Here is an 18,639-nt window from a genome sequence, read left to right as displayed (position 1 = left end):
ACCTGTACATGCATGTCCCATCTTTCCTAGCACCATCACATATGCGTGTCTTGCCTTTATAAGAATCCTCAAGCTGTCTGTGCCATCAGCATCACATGTGCCCCATCTTTTTGCCAGTATGCACAGGTGGTATCTGCACCTTGGGATGTGGTCCTCTTTTGCAGGCACACCTGAAAGATGGCTTCAAAGCAGACTGCAAGGTGATGGAGTCACACAAAAATGGAAAAGTTGAGGCAAACAACCAGAAATGTGTCAGAAGTGAAGATTGTGGTTATAGATTTACTCAAGAGAGGGAGGTTTCAAGGAATGAGAGTGGTGGGTATAAACATTATTCTTTTGCTAGGTGTTTTTTTTTTTCTAGTCCCCATTCATGCTGCTGTGTTGCCGTAATGTGTATGTTACACTGCACATTGCATGTGTTAGCACTTTTTAATGGCACCCTAACACACTAAGGGAACACACATGTGTTGCTGAGCATTCCAAGACACAGTGACGTGCTATAGTGTTTTATGGTGCGCTTCTTTAAAAAAAAAAAAATGGTGCGTGTCTGATTTTTTTGGACAATATTATACGTTGGCGGCCCATTTATTTTAATGCAAACCTCCAGGACACCAAGGTGTAAATGGGCTCTTAACCAGTAGTTGTATATAAATTTCATAAGAATTTGGCATTCTGTAAAACACAACATTAGTTTTGCAATCTCCTGGTTATACCTTTGAACTCATGCAGGCACAACCTGCCTGAAAACAAATGGAGCTATTGATTCCTATGTAGCAAGGTCCCAGGCCTCCTTTGATCTAATGAGGACCGCCAGGGATAGCTGACATCCTTCTGTATGTAGAGGGTTGTGAGGCATGTTGGGTGCAGAGTAGTTAAAGTTATTGGGCACCAGGCACTTCTTGAATGCAAAAGAAAGTTTATTTCTCTTAACAAACTTTTTTGGAGGAGAGAGGGTTAGGGCCAGGATACCCTTAGATAGTTACAAGATTAATTGGCAGACTCAGAGACTTCAATAGGAGGGCAGCCATGCAGGGAAAGGCATGGCTGAGATACCCCATATACCCAGAACATGACCTTGCATTGCCCTTCTCATATCTAGTAGCCCCAAGTACCACCTAGTGGTAGAAGAGAAAATTGCAACAAGGCCAAACATAGGGAGAAATCAATAGGGTTCTGAATTTCAAATTCCACATTCCAGAGTTCCAAATTCCGAGTTTCCAGTTCAAAATTCTGAGTCCTGAATTTTGAGTTCCAAATTCGGAGTTCTAAATTCCAAGTTCCTAATGCCACATTCCGAGTTCCAACTTTCAAATTTCCGAGTTCCAAATTCTGGTTTCTAACTTCCAAATTCTGAATTCAAAATTCTAAGTTCTGAATTCCAAGTTCCAGATTCCAAGTTCTGAATTTCATATTCTGAATTCTGAATTCCAAGTTCCAAAATCTGAGTTCGAAATTCCATATTTTGACTTTTCAATTCCAAATTCTGAGTTCAGAATTCCAAATTCCAATTTCTGAATTCTATACTACAAATTCTGATTTCTGGGTTCCAGACTCCAAATTCAGAATTTTGAGTTTCCAAGTTTCAAATTCTGAATTTCCGAACTCTGAGTTCTGAATTCCAAAGTCCACGTGTCGACATCTAAATGCTGAGTTTCAAATTTTGAGTTCCAAAAAACCTTGGAGATGGGGGAGATGTGTACAATTCTGGCAAAAAAAACTTTTTTTATAGGAAGTAGAGAGGAGACGTTGCTGGAAGTGGCAGCAGAAAAGCCAGTGTGGATTCAAGTTTGAAGCAGCATAGTGGAAGGAATCTACATTTGATATAGATTACTACCTGCCTTTTGAAAGTCCAACAGAGATTGCTAAGGACCAGTGAGGATTATTCCTGAAGGGAGAGCTGCACTGTGTGCAAGGCGTGTTTTATTACACATATACACACATAAACACCCGGAAATGTGCCACTGCATGTGCCATTTTATACACGTTGAATGGGTCCTTTGAGGAGAACATTGGTGAAAACCATGTTGTACTGTATATTTCTGGATAGCCACATCCTGAAGAAGCAGGTTAGACCCAAGAAATGTGTGGGTATATGGGATATCCCAAACATTTCCAGTGGGCAACATTTTCCTATTAGCACAGATCACCCGTCTCCAAATGGCCAGTTCTGTTCAAATAGTTCACCCAGATAGACAACTGTCCCAATCCCATTTATACCAGATCTTAGTCACTTACTTTTTTATTGTGTACATTTATACATAGCAACTTGTGCAGTGGTATTGCAGCATATTAAAGGGATAGGAAATGCCTCTGCTGGTCAGATGATATCTATGGTAGCAAAATACCTCTAATTCTGTCCCTACGAATGAAAATCTGACCCCGATGCAGATGCAGAATTGCAAGCTTTTCTATTTCCAGCACTGGACAAGTCCACTGGAGCATTAGTGAGCACTGATCAGAAGTATAATCTGGCCAAGACGTGAAAAAGAGTGTATGACAAACACAAATGAGAGTGCACTACATCAAGAATAAAGCTGAATAGTAGGAATTGGATGCTTACAGAAATAAATGTATACAGTACACAGGTACTACATCCTAATGAGATCTCTTATTTTTAAGGTTAGTGGACTTACCTTGTGTACCAAGTGTAGCAGTAGCACTGATCCTTATTTAAATGCGACACAGTATTGCGTTCAAGGGGTTGGTTGTATAAAAGGAGAGTTGGGGAAAAAGGTAAAGAGGGTATAAAGTGATGCAAGGGAAATACTCTATAATGCCAGTAAGAGGAGACAGAGGCAGGAAGAGCAGCAGACGGTTCACAGAGACACTTAGGCATTTAAATGAACTGTTTTGGTGGTCATAATATGTCTAATGGCACATGCAAGGCACAATGACTCCAGCAGTCATTGTTGGCACACTTTAGGCATAACCCCTCACACCTTCATTTTGCAATTTGATGAGGACTACTTACAGTATGTTAACTTACTGATGTAACTTTTTAGAGCTAAATACTCCAGATAAACCAAAAGAAATGGGGCTGTATGACTTCACCAGGAAACTGTGGAAAAGTCTCAATATGTGGTGAGATGGTATAACCAGAAATACTACTTTACTGTTGAGTCACAAAAGAGGTGCTGCTAGTAATTTTGTGTATCCTTTAAAACACTTTAAAGGAGTAGCTTGGACATTCCACCATGTTGTCAGACAGGTTTACAGTACCCTTTCAAAGGGCTGGACTCTCTATTGTTTTTGCTCAGATTATTGTAATTTAAGTTTTTACAAATTGTACAAGATACAAACATACAGTAACCATCTCTTACCCTAAAACATCTCCTTCAGATACTGTATTAGGCTAGGTTCACATACTGCAGGTGGTGTGGGAGTACCAATGGAAAACACAGGGGAAAAAGTCCCTGACCCTTTTTCGAAAATACAGCCGCATGGAACCCAAAGCACCTTGCAGTTTACGCACCTTAAAATGTGCTGCGTTTTCTGATGTGTAGGAGTACCATTAAGAATTAGGAACTAATGCCACCTCCACGCGTTACGTGTCTGCTAAAGAGCAGCGTATTTTGGACAGGGGTGCAGGAACTCGTGCGATTTACCTGCATTCCTGCACCCACAATAGTGTAAACCTAGCTTAACAAACCAAGTAATTATTCATAAACACGGTTCCATGTTTGACTTTACAAACAGCAAGAATAATAACATGCCAGTTTTGTCAATGACTTATATAACATTCTACCAAATAGAAACAAATGTGTATCGTGTTAATTTACATGTACAACCATTTATTGTATGCACTGTAACAAGTGTGATATGTATAACATACATGTATCATGTAGATTGTAAGCTCTCACATGCAGGTCCCTCCTAACCCTCTTGTATTGTAACTGTACTGTGTCCCTTTATTTTGTAAAGCTGCTGGTGCTATTTAAATCCTTTATAATTATAACAACTGTTGTGGTTTCTAGAATAAGGGATCTTCACTCCTTACTTTCCTGTGTTTATTTTAGTTAAATCTTACCTAGAAATATTCAAGATATCATGAAGGTTATTTCCCCCATGTATTTATCTAAATTGTTAACTGTAGAGGACCCAGGCCTAAGGAATCCAACCATTTCATCAATATTTCATACATTTTCCCACCCGAGTACCCTCTATGTAAATAAATATAAGAGTTTTCTCATTGAATGATAACCTAATAAGCTTTCCATAGACCAAAAGTAGGCAGGGTGGGACCTTATTGTTTATTGCTGGGACAATCAGGTAAAATGTTATTCATAACAATGTGAATAGTATAGATCTGCTTCAGACAATCACAACCAGTTTGTAAGAATGCTTTATTTCTACAGGTATATTAGAACAAAGGGAAAACAATTCAGATGAAAAAGTACATTCAATAACGACAGATTAGAAAATATATCATTTACAGTGTTTGTTAGGACCTTGTGCGTCATGACATATATATATAAAGCACCAGACATGTCAAATAAATTTCTACAATTTAAAAAAAAAAAATGACATGTGCGAACTAGAAATATGGATATTTTGATATGCTTTATAAATAATCAAGCAGGTGTATTTCATAGGGTAATGTAAACTGCAGTGATTACAGTAAGTGCAGTAATGGCTGACAGTCTACTGTAGTTGGATGAGAAAAACATGAACCCTGATTGCTGTGGATGACTGGATTTAGCACATATTGCACTTTAGACTATTAAATAAGGTTGTATGTTAACAAAAAGACGATTGTCAGAATTCCTACATTTGGCAAACCACAGAGAATTGTGGTAGTTGGTATAGTCTATTCATGTTTTTTTTTTTCATGAAGAAAGATTCAGAATCACTTTTTAGTTTCTAGACGTGTATTTCAGCACTTTTTGTTTATGTGCACCTCTCAACATTACCTGTTGCGTGCAAGGCCAAACCTGAGAATGGTTTTAATGCAAATGCTGTCTAATCCAAAGAACCGCTACCTTTCCCGTAGACATTCTGGAAACACTAACAGTATCACATGGAATTTAAGGATTTAACCAAAAGTAAGTTCTGTAATTAGTTTGGAACTAGACAGCAGCAATTCCCACCATTCTTAGCTATGCACCAAGATAAAATACATAACTAATATTTTTTTCTATATAGTCTATTACATATTAATTTATCCCTATCAAATTACACATAGAGGAAACCTAACACCAACATACATACATACACCCATTTGCAGCTTATCAGCTTGTCTGGCCTGATGCAGACATAGACAATAAAGCTAAAATGGAATACTTGAGATGACCCCCAACTAGATCTTATGGTTTAGAACTGGTATGAGCAGACTGACTGCCTATGCCTACATGGTGATCCTATCATTAGATTTCCACGTCATGCCTTTCAACATGAAAGATCATAATACGATATTTATACAACCCAATTTTCCCCCAAATTTAATTTTGTTCAGTCAGACCCTAACTGAGCTATTTCACTATGCATAAACACCTTTATAATTATTATGAATTCATTTAAATTCTGCTTAGAATTACACTGTCAAGCCTTTTTAATTTATTTATATTAGAATACAAATACATAGTAACCAATGACCCCCATGTTAGTGCTGCTATACAATGTAATATACACATTTCATCCATATAACAGATCTGTAATTTAAGTGCTTTCGTTCATGTTCATAGTTTTTGAAAATAAATATAATAAAACATCAGTGTATTCAAAATAAAGTTTCCTGTATGGGATAGCTCAAGTATTTTCTATTACTTAAAGCGGACTTTCACTAAAAAGGGGAAATCCCACTCTTTCTCCTCCTCACCCCTCCAATTAGGGGGGGGGGGCAGGTACCTGGTTTTAGGGGGGAGCAGGTACCTGGTTTTATGGGGGGAGCAGGTACCTGGTTTTGAAAAGTACCTGCTCCCACTTCCGGTCCGATCACAGGATCCACCGGAAGTTCTTCTTCCTCCCTCCCACCCTGCTCACAACCTTCTGGGACTGAAGGCTGCAAGACCATTCACAAAGTGAAGCCACAAGGAGTCACAGCTGGCTGTCCAAAGTTAACATGCCAGTGCCAGGGACTCTAAGACTTGTGAGGAACTGGCTCGGGTGAGGATGGTGCTGGATCCTTGGACAGATGAGTGTCTGTTTATTTAAAGTCAGCAGCTAAATTTTTTATAGCGGCTGACTAATTTTTTCCAAACCTGACAAACTCCTTTTTTAAGAAGAAACTGAAGTATGGGATCTGAGCCCAAAAATTCAGGTCGATGGCAAAGGACTAGTCACCTGTATTGCCTGTGGTCTTCTTGCAGAAGATCTTTCCCTATTACTACTGGCCATATACTCTTTAAAGGCTAACTCCAGCTTTAGCAGACTTAGAGTGTAACATAACATGTTGCTAAGCAACCCACCCATTAAACGTGGAAAGAAATATGGTGCAGTGGAAATATTAGGAATAAACCATAGAATTCTGACATGTGTTCTGACAATTCTGATCGAATTCTGACATGTAAAACTGTGACACCACATGTCTAAGACAAACAATACATCTGCTCTGGGAAAACGAGACAAACACAAGAGCAAAAAACATACCTATTATCAGCTGCTGCTGTTAAAGTTATTCAAGTAAAAGTTAGTAATTATAAAATAACTAAAACTCAATTAATTTTCATTGGATAAAAAGGTAAAACACTATAAAATGTTTACAGGCTCTTAACGTACAAAAGACTGTGCGATGAATGCCTATCTTGCTACATAATAGAAAACTGTGATAGGCTACTGGACATTAGTAAATTATATCATTGTGATTCATTTTGATACTGTCACTGTCCAGTTCCCTGAGAAGCTCTTCAAAGTCTGTAATGTACCACTTGGCCTTTTCCTTGACTTGTTGCCTGATCACATTGCCTCCAAATCCAATGAAACCATCCTAATATGCAAAAAGAAAATCCATTTTGAACATACCAAATTAATGTCATGCACATTCATTGCAAGAAGGCATCTTTCAATGCAGTAGTAGAACTGACCGTAAGTTAGATAAAACATGGCAGGCTGTTATGTCTCCAACAGAGAATCAAAAATCTAGTTTGTCAGCATACAGTGTATATATTTAAGAATATATATATATATATATATATATATATATATATATATATATATATATATATATATATATATATATATATATATAAACACACACACACACAAAGTACAGTTGCAGTTTCTGCTCTCAAAAATGCATAATCTGAACAATCCAGGAATAAGTACCCTAGTGATCGTGGCATTCTTGACCTAGGCTTCACCTATTCAGACCTCCTTCTAAGCAGGTAACCTTACTCCTATACTAGAAGTAGCTCATCCAGCCTTCAAATCTCTTTAGCACAGTGTCATGTGACTGGTTACATTTTACGTGTGTGTGTGTGTGTTAAGTATATTTACAGTGCCTTGAAAAAGTATTCATAGCCCTTTGAAATTTTCCACATTTTGTCATTTTACAACCAAAAACGTAAATGTATTTTATTGGATTTTGTGTGATAGACCAACACAAAGTGGCACATAATTGTGAAGTGGAAGGAAAATTATAAATGGTTTTCCAATTTTTTTTACAAATAAATATCTGAAAAGCGTGGTGTGCATTTGTATTCATTCAGCCCCCTTTACTCCGATACCCCTAACTAAAATCTAGTGGAACCAATTGCCTTCAGAAGTTACCTAATTAGTAAATAGAGTTCACCTACATGTAATTTAATCTCAGTATAAATACAGGTGTTCTGTGAAGTCCTCAGAGGTTTGTTAGGGAACTTTAGTGAACAAACAACATCATGAAGGAACACACCAGACAGGTCAGGGATAAAGTTGTGAAGAAGTTTAAAGCAGGGTTAGGTTATAAGAAAATATCCCAAGCTTTGAACATCTTATGGAGAACTGTACAATCCATCATTGGAAAATAGAAAGAGTATGGTACAACTGCAAACCTGCCAAGACATGGCCACTCATCTAAACTGACAGGTTGAGCATAGAGAGCAGCAAAGAGGCCCATGGTAACACTGGAGGAGCTGCAGAGATCCACAGCTCAGAATATGCCAACAGGACAACTATTAGTCGTGCCCTCCACAAATCTGACCTTTATGGAAGCCATATGGTGGACAGAGCAAACATATGGAAGAAGGTGCTCTGGTCAGATGATACCAAAATTGAACTTTTTGGCCTAAAAGCAAAACGCTATGGTGTGGTAGAAAACGAACAATGTACAGCACCCTGAGCACACCATCCCCACTGTGAAACATGGTGGTGGCAGCATCATGTTGTAGGGATCCTTTTCTTTAGCAGGAACAGGGAATCTGGTCAGAGTTGATGAGAAGATGGATGAAGCCAAATACAGGGCAATCTTCAAAGAAAACCTGTTAGAGTCTGCAAAAGACTTGAGACTAGGGCAGAGGTTCACCTTACAGCAGGACAATGACCCTAAACATACAGCCAGGGCTGAAATGGAATGGTTTAGATCTAAGCATATTCATGTGTTAGAATAGCCCAGTCAAAGTCCAGACCTAAATACAATTGAGAATCTGTGGCAAGACTTGAAAATTGCTTTTTTACAGATGTTCTTCATCCAATCTGACAGAGCTTGAGCTATTATGCAAAGAAGAATGGGCGAAAATGTCACTCTCTAGATGAGCAAAGCTGGTAGAGACATACCCAAAAAGACTTGCAGCTGTAATTGCAGCAAAAGGTGGTTTGGAGTACTGACTCAGGGGGGCTGAATACAAATGCAGCCACACTTTTCACATATTTATTTGTAAAAAATTTGGAAAACCATTTATCATTTTCCTTCCACTTCACAATTTATGTGCCACATTGTGTTGGTCTATCACATAAAATCCCAATAAATGACATTTACGTTTTTGGTTGTAACATGACAAAATGTGGAAAATGTAAAGGGGTATGAATACTTTTTCAAGGCACTGTATATGGCTACTGTGTTAGCTATATAAAGAACTATACAGTATATTCAGGATTCCTTTAGAATGGCCATTCCCCCAATGCCTCACCTCTCAACCAGAAAAAAATAGATTACAGTATACACATACAAAAATTACATTTAAATCCTGCAAGGCTATTTAAAACATCTGAACATATTCAAAAATATGGGGATTTGGTCACACTATATGGCCATATAGTGCTAAGCCCACTACTGCATCAAAGTACCCCATTATCAGTGGGTCCTACGCTATTCATAGAATGAAAGGCCCTACATCTCTACCATGGGAGATAAACTCCTCTTTATGGGAAATCTATAAGGACTCCTATAACACCTGTACTGCACTTTCAGAGCTCACTGTGCACATGTATTTCTTAGTGGAATTTTCTACTTATGCTTCAAAAAGCTGTCCTGATGATCTCCATTATCTCTTGACAAATGTAAAAGCATTACTGCATTAAAGTAAAATAAAAAATGCAGCGCTAGAACAGTAGCATAAAATAATACCTGAATATCAAGCAATGATATTAACTGGAACTGGAAAATATATTATTATTGATATTAATTAACAGGAAAAGTCCAATATCACAAGTCCATCTATTGAAGAATGGGTATAGTAGCCAACATCCGTGCTCTTTACAGATAAAAGAGCTATAAGGAAAGATAGGGTAATATTCCTCCACACCAGAGAGAATCGCGTTTCACACCCAGTGAGAGTAAGTAAGCCTGCTTACCAGCTATCCGTGACCACGGATAAAAGTGGTCTCACCAAGTCTAGTGAATTGGGTCTCCCAGAAACCAATACTCCTCTGCTGCCACTTCCAGTAACGTCTCCTCTCTACCTCCTCCCGATTCGCTTCTCACTCATTCTTCAATATATGGACTTGTCATATTGGATTTTTTTTTAGTTCTATCATTGCTTGATATTCTGTTATTATTTTATGCTACTGTTCTAGCGCGGCATTTTTTATTTTACCATTATCTGTGGAGTCAGTATTCTGACTTTAGATGCTGAACTTCCATTCCACTTTGTTTTAGCGCAGCATTAGCCATGGCTTGTTTTATATTATTCCTGCATTAAATCCAATGTATTCCTGCCTCCAGGTCAACTATTATCCCTATAAAGACATTATTGTTAATAATTATAGCGGTAATAATGATTCATGAATCTAACTCCTACCAATAATTTATTCTAATGGTAGATGCATTTTTTTTTTTAGCTAACACTGAATATTTACAATAATATATACTGTAACATATGAATTTCAATTTTCATATACTTATTTTTAGAACACCAGACTTACAGCAGGGGGACATGCTTCCATATCTGTAGCACCATCTCCAATCATAACGACATTATAAAAACCATACTTTTCCTTGAGAAGGCCAATTACTTTTCCTTTACCACCAGATTCTGCAGTAAGCTGCGTTTCATCAAACCCAGCATAGTCACCTTTTTTTAAAAAAAAACACAGAAACACAAAAAACTGTTTAACATTTGCATTAAATGGCAACGGACGAACAGATTTTTTTTTCTTATTCAAAAGTTTTATTGCAGGTTTACAGAAATATAAGACAAAGCATGGAGTTATATGCATACAATAACATAGTCTCCATGCAGGGAATGACAATGAGTGCAATATAAGAATATATAAGAATTATTGCTCTACAAGGGCAATACAGATTAAAGAGATTGAAAAGAATAGGCTCCAAAAAAATGGGAGAAATAGGAAAGAGGGAGAAAAGAACGAAAAGAAAAGAGGAAAGGGGGTAGGGAGAGAAAGGGAAAGGGTCTAGATCTTGGTAAGGAAAGAGGAAGGGGGGTAGAGAGAGAAAGGGTCTAGATCTTGGTAAGGAAAGAGGAAGGGGGGTAGAGAGAGAAAGGGTCTAGATCTTGGTAAGGAAAGAGGAAGGGGGACCCCTGGGGTTGCTGGGACTCAACCACCCAGTGCAGGCAGGAGCACGCTAAAAGGATGGTATTTAACAATCATGGTTCCAAGAGAGATGCATCAAAATTGGATGGCCACCCATAGGCACCAAATCTAAATCTATTATAGGATTCTGTCCTGTAAGGTTGCTTTAATCTTTGTGTGTATCATAGCTTTAGTTATTATTTGCTTAGTGGCCAGAAGACAAAGCATAGGCATTTTCCAGGCTCTAGCAATGAAGTGGTGATTTGAATTAAAAGCTTCAAAATAGCTGAGATAACATTCAAACCACTTTGGACCAGAATGTTGGCACAATAGGGCGGGTCCACCAGATTTCCTTCCTATCATCCGTGAGCTCTGAGGTTTCAACATATATATTTATTTATACCTATAATTGTTTGCCGGTCCTCCCTCCTGGGGTGCTGTTTCAGTGCCACACGGGGGGTGTTGTTTGTTTGCCACCCCCCAAAAAAGAAAACAACACCCCCCGGTGGTGTGGCATGGCACTGAAACAGCCCCCAGCGGGCGGTCCAGGACGAAGTGCACGAAACGCGTCAATGCTTCTGGCGCTGTACCCCATTCCCCGCACTCTACTATGGTTCTTCATCCATGAATGGAAGCTGATCTTTCATAAATATACTTTGGATAAGTCTACTTCCGCATTCCGGATTGGTTCATTCCAGCTATCGTAGCTGTGCTCTCTACAGTATTCCAGACGTCTGAACCAGGAGGTCCTGCATGATAACCACATGGAGGAAACAAACAATTCCTGAGCTCAATCTCTGAAATTGGTGGAAAACTCAGGAAAGCGGTTTCACAGTCATACTACACGATCACCTCTATAGAAGATACACCAAATGGCACTTATCACGGTACTATTACAGGAGGGTTAAGAGCCCGTTCAGGGCGAACTTCATGTATATGCCTCTTTCCTATAGTGTGTTACTTTGGCGATCATTCAAAGACTAAATTTTGAACTGTGTTGAACATTTTGTATTTTTATATTGACCACCATGATCAATATGCAGCCTTCTACACAGACATACATTGCTAATATCAATCAGTATAGAAATAAGACTGCTGCCTATGTTGCGATTTTTGCAATGATTCAACACCGTCTATTTCAGTTGGAACCTGTGAATTGCTGAGTGGAACAATAGAGATTTTTCTCCAGCTCAACTACAGGCAGTGATACTTGAACTCCCAAACCATTCCTTTTCCACCACTCGCTGTTGCAAACGCTGGGAACTGATTAAAGCTGTCTCACAGCCATATTATATGATCACCTTCATAGAAGACACTGAATGGTAGTAACCGCGGCATACTCAGCCGAATACAGGAAGAATAAGAGCCACTTCTCTATAGTGTGTCACTTTGGCAATCATTTAAAGACTGAAATTTGAACAGCATTGAACGTCTTGTACTCTCATACTGCTCATCAGGCTTAGTATGCAGCCCTCTACACTACCTCTACGATATATACGGTTAATATCAATCAGTGTACAATGCATACTGCTGCCTTTGTTGTGATAGAGCAATGATTCAACACGGTTTACTATTGTCGGAACCTGTGATCTGCTGAGTAGAATAATAGAAATTCTTCTTCAGCCTAACTATAGGCAGAGCTGTTATGAACTTCCAAACCATTCTCTTTCCATCACCCTTTGTTGTATTACCAGTATAAGCCTTTTCAAATGGACAAAAGGACTTGTCCTAAGGACTAATTAAATGATTTAAGGAGGGATTCAACATTGGGGTTTTCCCAAAAGGAGCAGGATAAAGTGTAGCACCAATTTTTGTTCACATCTTGGATATAAGAACTTCCATGGTAGGGGTAGCGGGGTATTCGGGTTCAGCGGGGTCTTAAGGACAATGTTGTCTATTACTGCAGTAATTATTTATTAGTCACTGTGTACCTTGTAGGAACGAGGTCCATCAGTACGGTCACTGTACCAGATTGGTTGGACTTTTTTTTATTAATTTATGTAATTCATTAATAAAGCCTTATCTTTTGTACAATTACACCATTGTTGACCCACCACTTAATTGATTTCTGTGGACATTCCTTTGTCCCTCATTTTTTGAATAGGGTGCTCGCGCACTTACCCACTTATGTGGCAGGGCTGTGGTGTCCTCTCCTCCTCTCCTGGAATGTGGGCAGTGGCGGCTCTAGTGTCCGCTCCTCCAGCTTCCTCCACTGTGTCTCCTCTTCTGCCAAAATGCTAGGCATCCAATAGGATTGCCTGATGCTTTGACCAATCTGGAAACAGGTCTCACAGACCTGCCTCTGATTGGCAGGGAGGAACTTTAGTGTGATAATACGAAAATTTATTCACTATGGTCACACAACTGGGTGGCTTTGGAGCTAAATGCTCTGTGCTCCAAGGCCACCTTTTTTTGAAGCCTATTAGAGCCTCTGGCTCTAATCAGGGACTTAAAAAAAAAACACAGATCCCACATTGGAATCCATGGTCCCGCGCCACTGATATGTAGATCAAGGGGCTGGATGCATGGATAGGGGAGGTGGCACTTGTGCGCCCTCAATGGACGGGCCGCCACTTTTTATATATATGTTATATATATATAATATATATTCTGTCGAAGTCCACTGACATAAGAGCCAGTGGCGGCCCATCCATTAGGGGTGCATGGGCACCGCTCCGCCCTATCCATGTGCCTGCCCCCCTAATCTACATGCAGGGCACCAGGCGTATGGATACCTAAGGGGAAGGGGGGGGGGGTTGAAGCACGTGATTAGAGCCAGGGGCTCTAATAGACTTCCAAAAACGATGGGCTTGGGGCAGAGCACTGCACTCTGAGCCCACACAGTTGTGTGACAATAGCGAATGAATATTTGCTATTGTTACACTGATCCTCCTCCCAGCCAATCAGGAAACGGGTCCTGAGTCCCGCCACCTGATTGGCTGAAAGGACAAACTCCTAACAGCCACCACTGGTAAGAGCCTGTGGTTGGAGATAGGGGCGGAGCTATATCATGTTTATGGTGCCACATTGGCGCCAGGAACAATAAGTCTAAATCCCAAATAGGTCAACACAAGAAAAAGATATTAAACATGTTAAAAGGTTTTAGTATTTAAATGTGATACACATAACTAACCATTGAAGTAGAACTTGAGTCTATTGGCATAAACATTACTCAGAGGGATTTCCAGCTCTGCAGCTACATGCTCCACAATGCTCTGAAATCCTCCTGATATCAGGAAGACCTGTACATTTCTTTGGTGCAGGCGGTGAACCAGATTCCTTATAAAGGAAAAAGAAAAGGCATTCTTTTACAGAAAATAACACATGACCTAAGAAATTCAGTTTACAAAACAAGGTTTTAGTGACTAGAATCGATATATGAAAATTGGAGCAAAACGGAAACTTTACATATAGCAACAAACCAGATGATATTGTCAATGAAAAATATGAAAGCTAATCAGTTGTTATAGGCAGCAAGACCACCACCTATATTCCATTTTCCTTTCCATCAGTTTGCAAAGTTATACTGTATGTACAGTATCTGGTAATGCAAACCTATACTGGAAAAATATGTAAGGTGCATGCTGACTTCTTCTGAAAATGCTATATGCCTGCCGTTGCCTACATTCCAATCTTGTGGCTTCCGTTCTTAAATCTGAATTCCAGATATGCATATTTTTACGCTGGTCAAGCTTGAACCAATGTAACTATGTGTCACACCTGAAAGACACATGAAAGACATTACTACTAGAGTAAGTGCTGCTAGCTTCCAGGTCCCGTGCTAAGCAGCTGCCCTGTTGCATAGTAAACACAGGAGGTCACCCCGTTTCTACACTCCATGCAATCAGAGAATGCTTTGCATTTATTGAGAAAATGCTAAATGCTCTTTAAATGGTGCCTGAACTGATCGAGTGACCTCCTGTGTTCACTACTGTATACAGGCCCTAAAATTAGCAGCAATCATTGTAGTAGTGATGCCTACCTCAGTGATTTCCAGCTTCCGTAGTGATCAGCCAGATATGGAACATGAATGCCTTTATTATAGGCAAGTTCGGAAGATTTCTGTGGGTAAAGCACACAGACTCAATCAGCGACTTCTGACTCAACCCAAACTCCACAAATATCTTAGAGCGTCGCATATGGCCTGGATCCTAACATGGTACTCTCCAGAGTCGGGGAAACAATGGGTCCACCTAGAACATTCCTTTTTCGGAATGACTTCTGGGTGGCCTCCCATGGCTTAAACGTGAAGTGATTCATCTCCTACTGACCCACCAAACCATTGGCACCATGCTTACATTGATGCAGTCCAACAATCACTTGGTCATATCAAAGCTGTCTCCCTCTGGTTTGACCCCTGTTATTTCCCACCTGGACGTTTCCCCTGGGTTCCCAAGATGGAACTTTCCTCTCTACCCCTAAAGACCGACTGTTTGGGTTATGTCTATTCCACGACAGGGCTATCAGTGTTCATTATCCGACATCCGAGCTATGTTCGAGCCTTCTCTTCCACTGTGGAAGGCGATGCAACACCACCACTTCATAAGCCACCATTGGGAAAAAATAACCTCCATACCCGCCTCCATGCCATTGAAATGCCTCTGCCTCTCTGAACATGTAATGCCACATGCCCTATCCAAGTTCTGTCATATATTGTCTTACCCATGTATACCATATGTCTAAATACATTATCTCACAAAAGTGAGTACACCTCTCACATTTTTGTAAATATTTTATTATATATTTTCATGTGACAACACTGAAGAAATGACACTTTGCTACAATGTAAAGTAGTGAGTGTACAACTTGTATAACAGTGTACATTTTCTGTCCCCTCAAAATATCTCAACACACAGCCATTAATGTCTAAACCGCTGGGAACAAAAGTGAGTACACCCCTGTGTAAAACGTCCAAATTGGGCCTGAAGTGTCAATATTTTATGTGGCCACCATTATTTTCCAGGGTTTAGGTATGGAGACATGCTTGGCCAGTCCATCACCTTTATCCTCAGCTTCTTTAGCAAGGCAGCTGTGTTTGGGGTCATTATCATGTTGGAATACTGTCCTGCAGCCCAGTCTCCGAAGAGAGGGGATCATGCTCTGCTTCAGTATATATCAGAGTACATGTTGGCATTCATGGTTCCCTCAATGAACTGTAGCTCCCCAATGCCGGCAGCACTCATGCAGCCCCAGACTATGACACTCCCAGCACCATGCTTGACGATATGCAAGACACACTTGTCTTTGTACTCCTCACCTGGTTGCCACCACACACGCTTGACACCATCTGAACCAAATACGTTTATATTGATATCATCAGACCACAGGACATGGCTCCAGTAATCCATGTCCTTAGTCTGCTTGTCTTCAGCAAACTGTTTGCGGGCTTGCCTGTGCATCATCTTTAGAAGAGGCTTACTTCTGGGACGACAACCATGCAGACCAATTTGATGCAGTGTGCGCGCATTGTCTGAGCACTGACAGGCTGACCCCCCCACCCCTTCAACCTGTGCAGCAATGCTGGCAGCACCCATATGTCTATTTCCCAAAGACAACCTCTGGATATGACGCTGAGCATGTGCACTCAATTTCTTTGGATGACCATGGCAAGGCCTGAGTGGAACCTGCCTTGTTAAACCACTGTCTTGGCCACTGTGCTGCAGCTCAGTTTCAGGGTCTTGGCAATCTTATTATAGCCTAGGCCATCTTTATGTAGAGCAACAGGTCTTTTTTCAGATCCTCAGAGAGTGAGAGTGATAACACCAAATTTAACACACCTGCTCCCCATTCACACCTGAGACCTTGTAACACTAACGAGTCACATGACACCGGGTGAGGAAAAATGGCTAATTGGGCCCAAATTAGACATTTTCACTTAGGGGTGTACTCACTTTTGTTGCCAGCGGTGTAGATATTAATGGCTGTGTGTTGAGTTATTTTGAAGGGACAGCAAATGTACACTGTTATACAAGCTGTACACTCACTAATTTACATTGCAGCAAAGTGTCATTTCTTCAGTGTTGTCATATGAAAAGATAGAATAAAATATTTACAAAAAAATGTGAGGGGTGTACTCACTTTTGTGAGATACTGTATCTATACCTGGAATTCAGCATTAAGGTCCCCATATAAGCTGAACAGTGACTGCATCCTATCAGATGTTTAAGAAACCAGTGGCGAGATGATTTGAGATTTGTGACATGGTGCATTACCCTGCTGGAAGTAGCCATCAGAAGATGGGTACATTGTAGTCATAAATGGATGGACATGGTCAGCTATAATACTCAGGTAAGCCTTGGCGTTTAAACATTGCTCAATTGGTAATAAGGGTCCTAAAGTGTGGCAAAAAAATATCCCCCACACCATTACACCACCACCACCATCAGTTGAACTGTTGATACAAGGCAGGATGGATCCATGCTTTCATGTTGTTCAGACCAAATTCTAACCCCTACCATCTGAAATTCACTGACTCATCAGATCAGGCAATGTTTTTCCAATCTTCTATTAGCTGACAGGAGTGGCACTCGGTGTGGTGTTCTTCTGCTGTAGCCCATCTGCTTCAAGGTTCAATGTGTTGTGCATTCAGAGATGGTATTCAGCATTCCTTGGTTGTAATAAGTGGTTATTTGAGTTAGTGTTGCCTTTTTATCATCTCAAACCAGTCTGCCCATTCTCCTAAATGTGATGAGCCTGCTGGATACTTAATGAAAAGTATCAATTACTGGAACTCCTGGTATCAGATGACAATCTATGGATCAATGTATAATGCCTATATTTTCATGTACTTCAGAGCTGCATGTACAAGAGTCAAATGGCAATGCATGGAGGTGACAACTGTCACTCAAGTAAGTCCTGCAAGAGTAAAGCGATGCACTGCCTCTAATGACATCCAAAATTAATAAACACAGGTGGCTGCTAGTATAGCTACTGCTCACTGACACATAGTGGATCGTGGGCCTCCAACCATGTGCATAGGACAGGCTGCTGGTTCCTATGAGGCACACTGTGATCAGTCTCAAAGAGAGATGCCTGCACGTATGCGATTCATCCAATAAACAATTTCTATAGTTGCCTGCAATAGTGATGTATACAGTAGTCACACATGAACATGTGGAAGTCGGTGGCTAGCAGAACCCGGAAGTACTGGCCCCAATTGAGTGGGGTCCCGCTTGGTAGATGAATAATGTGTCAAATGAACAGAATAAAGTGATCAACTATTGATCAACTATTGCAGGAATGCAGAGTTCCAAAGACATGTATAGCGCCGGCTCCTGAAGAGTACGCGCTATGTTTTTGAAATTTAATGTTACATCTGACCTGCAGTTTGGTTTGGGTATAATTATTCCAAATTTGGACCTCAGCATCAGTCTGACTGGACTATAGGGTGTTCCGCCTGGCCATAGGGGGCACTGTCTCTTCTGGCAGGCATGGAACCACAGTCTGGTTGGGTGCTTTAAGGTCACTTTCTGTTGGAGCCCGCCCAGTGGGAGTGTTACTCTTGTTACTCTATTGTTCAATGGGGACACTCATTTTGGTGAGCCTGCTAAAACAACCAGGGATTCCTTCACTTTAGAGGGATTTCCTCTCACTTCCTGTTTGGCTATGGGATAGGAGGTGAAAGGAAAATTCCCAAATGGGACACAGATTGCAAAAATAAACCATAGAGGGGTATAACCCTTCCTTACACTATCCAAATTTAAAAAAAAAAAATTTCCCTTTAGGTCTACTTTAATACCAAGCCAAGGAAATTAG

At 40.2% G+C, this 18,639-nt stretch overlaps 1 protein-coding gene across 2 annotated transcripts in view; it reads right to left on the bottom strand.

The window, feature by feature from the left end:
* Window positions 1-4,324: 4,324 nt before the first annotated feature.
* Window positions 4,325-18,639, bottom strand: part of PSPH (phosphoserine phosphatase) — a 33,528-nt gene continuing 19,213 nt past the window's right edge. For both annotated transcript variants that reach the window (XM_077482335.1, XM_077482334.1), the window contains 3 exons: window positions 14,018-14,163; window positions 10,276-10,424; window positions 4,325-6,922 (listed from right to left, as the gene is read on the bottom strand). In XM_077482335.1, the coding sequence (XP_077338461.1) occupies window positions 6,779-6,922; window positions 10,276-10,424; window positions 14,018-14,163 (439 nt within the window). In that variant the 3' untranslated portion in view covers window positions 4,325-6,778. The remainder of the gene's footprint in view (window positions 6,923-10,275; window positions 10,425-14,017; window positions 14,164-18,639) is intronic.

This window comes from Lithobates pipiens, unplaced genomic scaffold, assembly GCF_037356315.1.
Source record: "Lithobates pipiens isolate NorthernLeopardFrog02 unplaced genomic scaffold, aLitPip1_a1.2 Scaffold_16, whole genome shotgun sequence".
Classification (NCBI taxonomy): Eukaryota; Metazoa; Chordata; class Amphibia; order Anura; family Ranidae; genus Lithobates; species Lithobates pipiens.
Note: the sequence above shows the minus strand (reverse complement) of the source record. Positions and strands in the feature narration are given on the sequence as shown.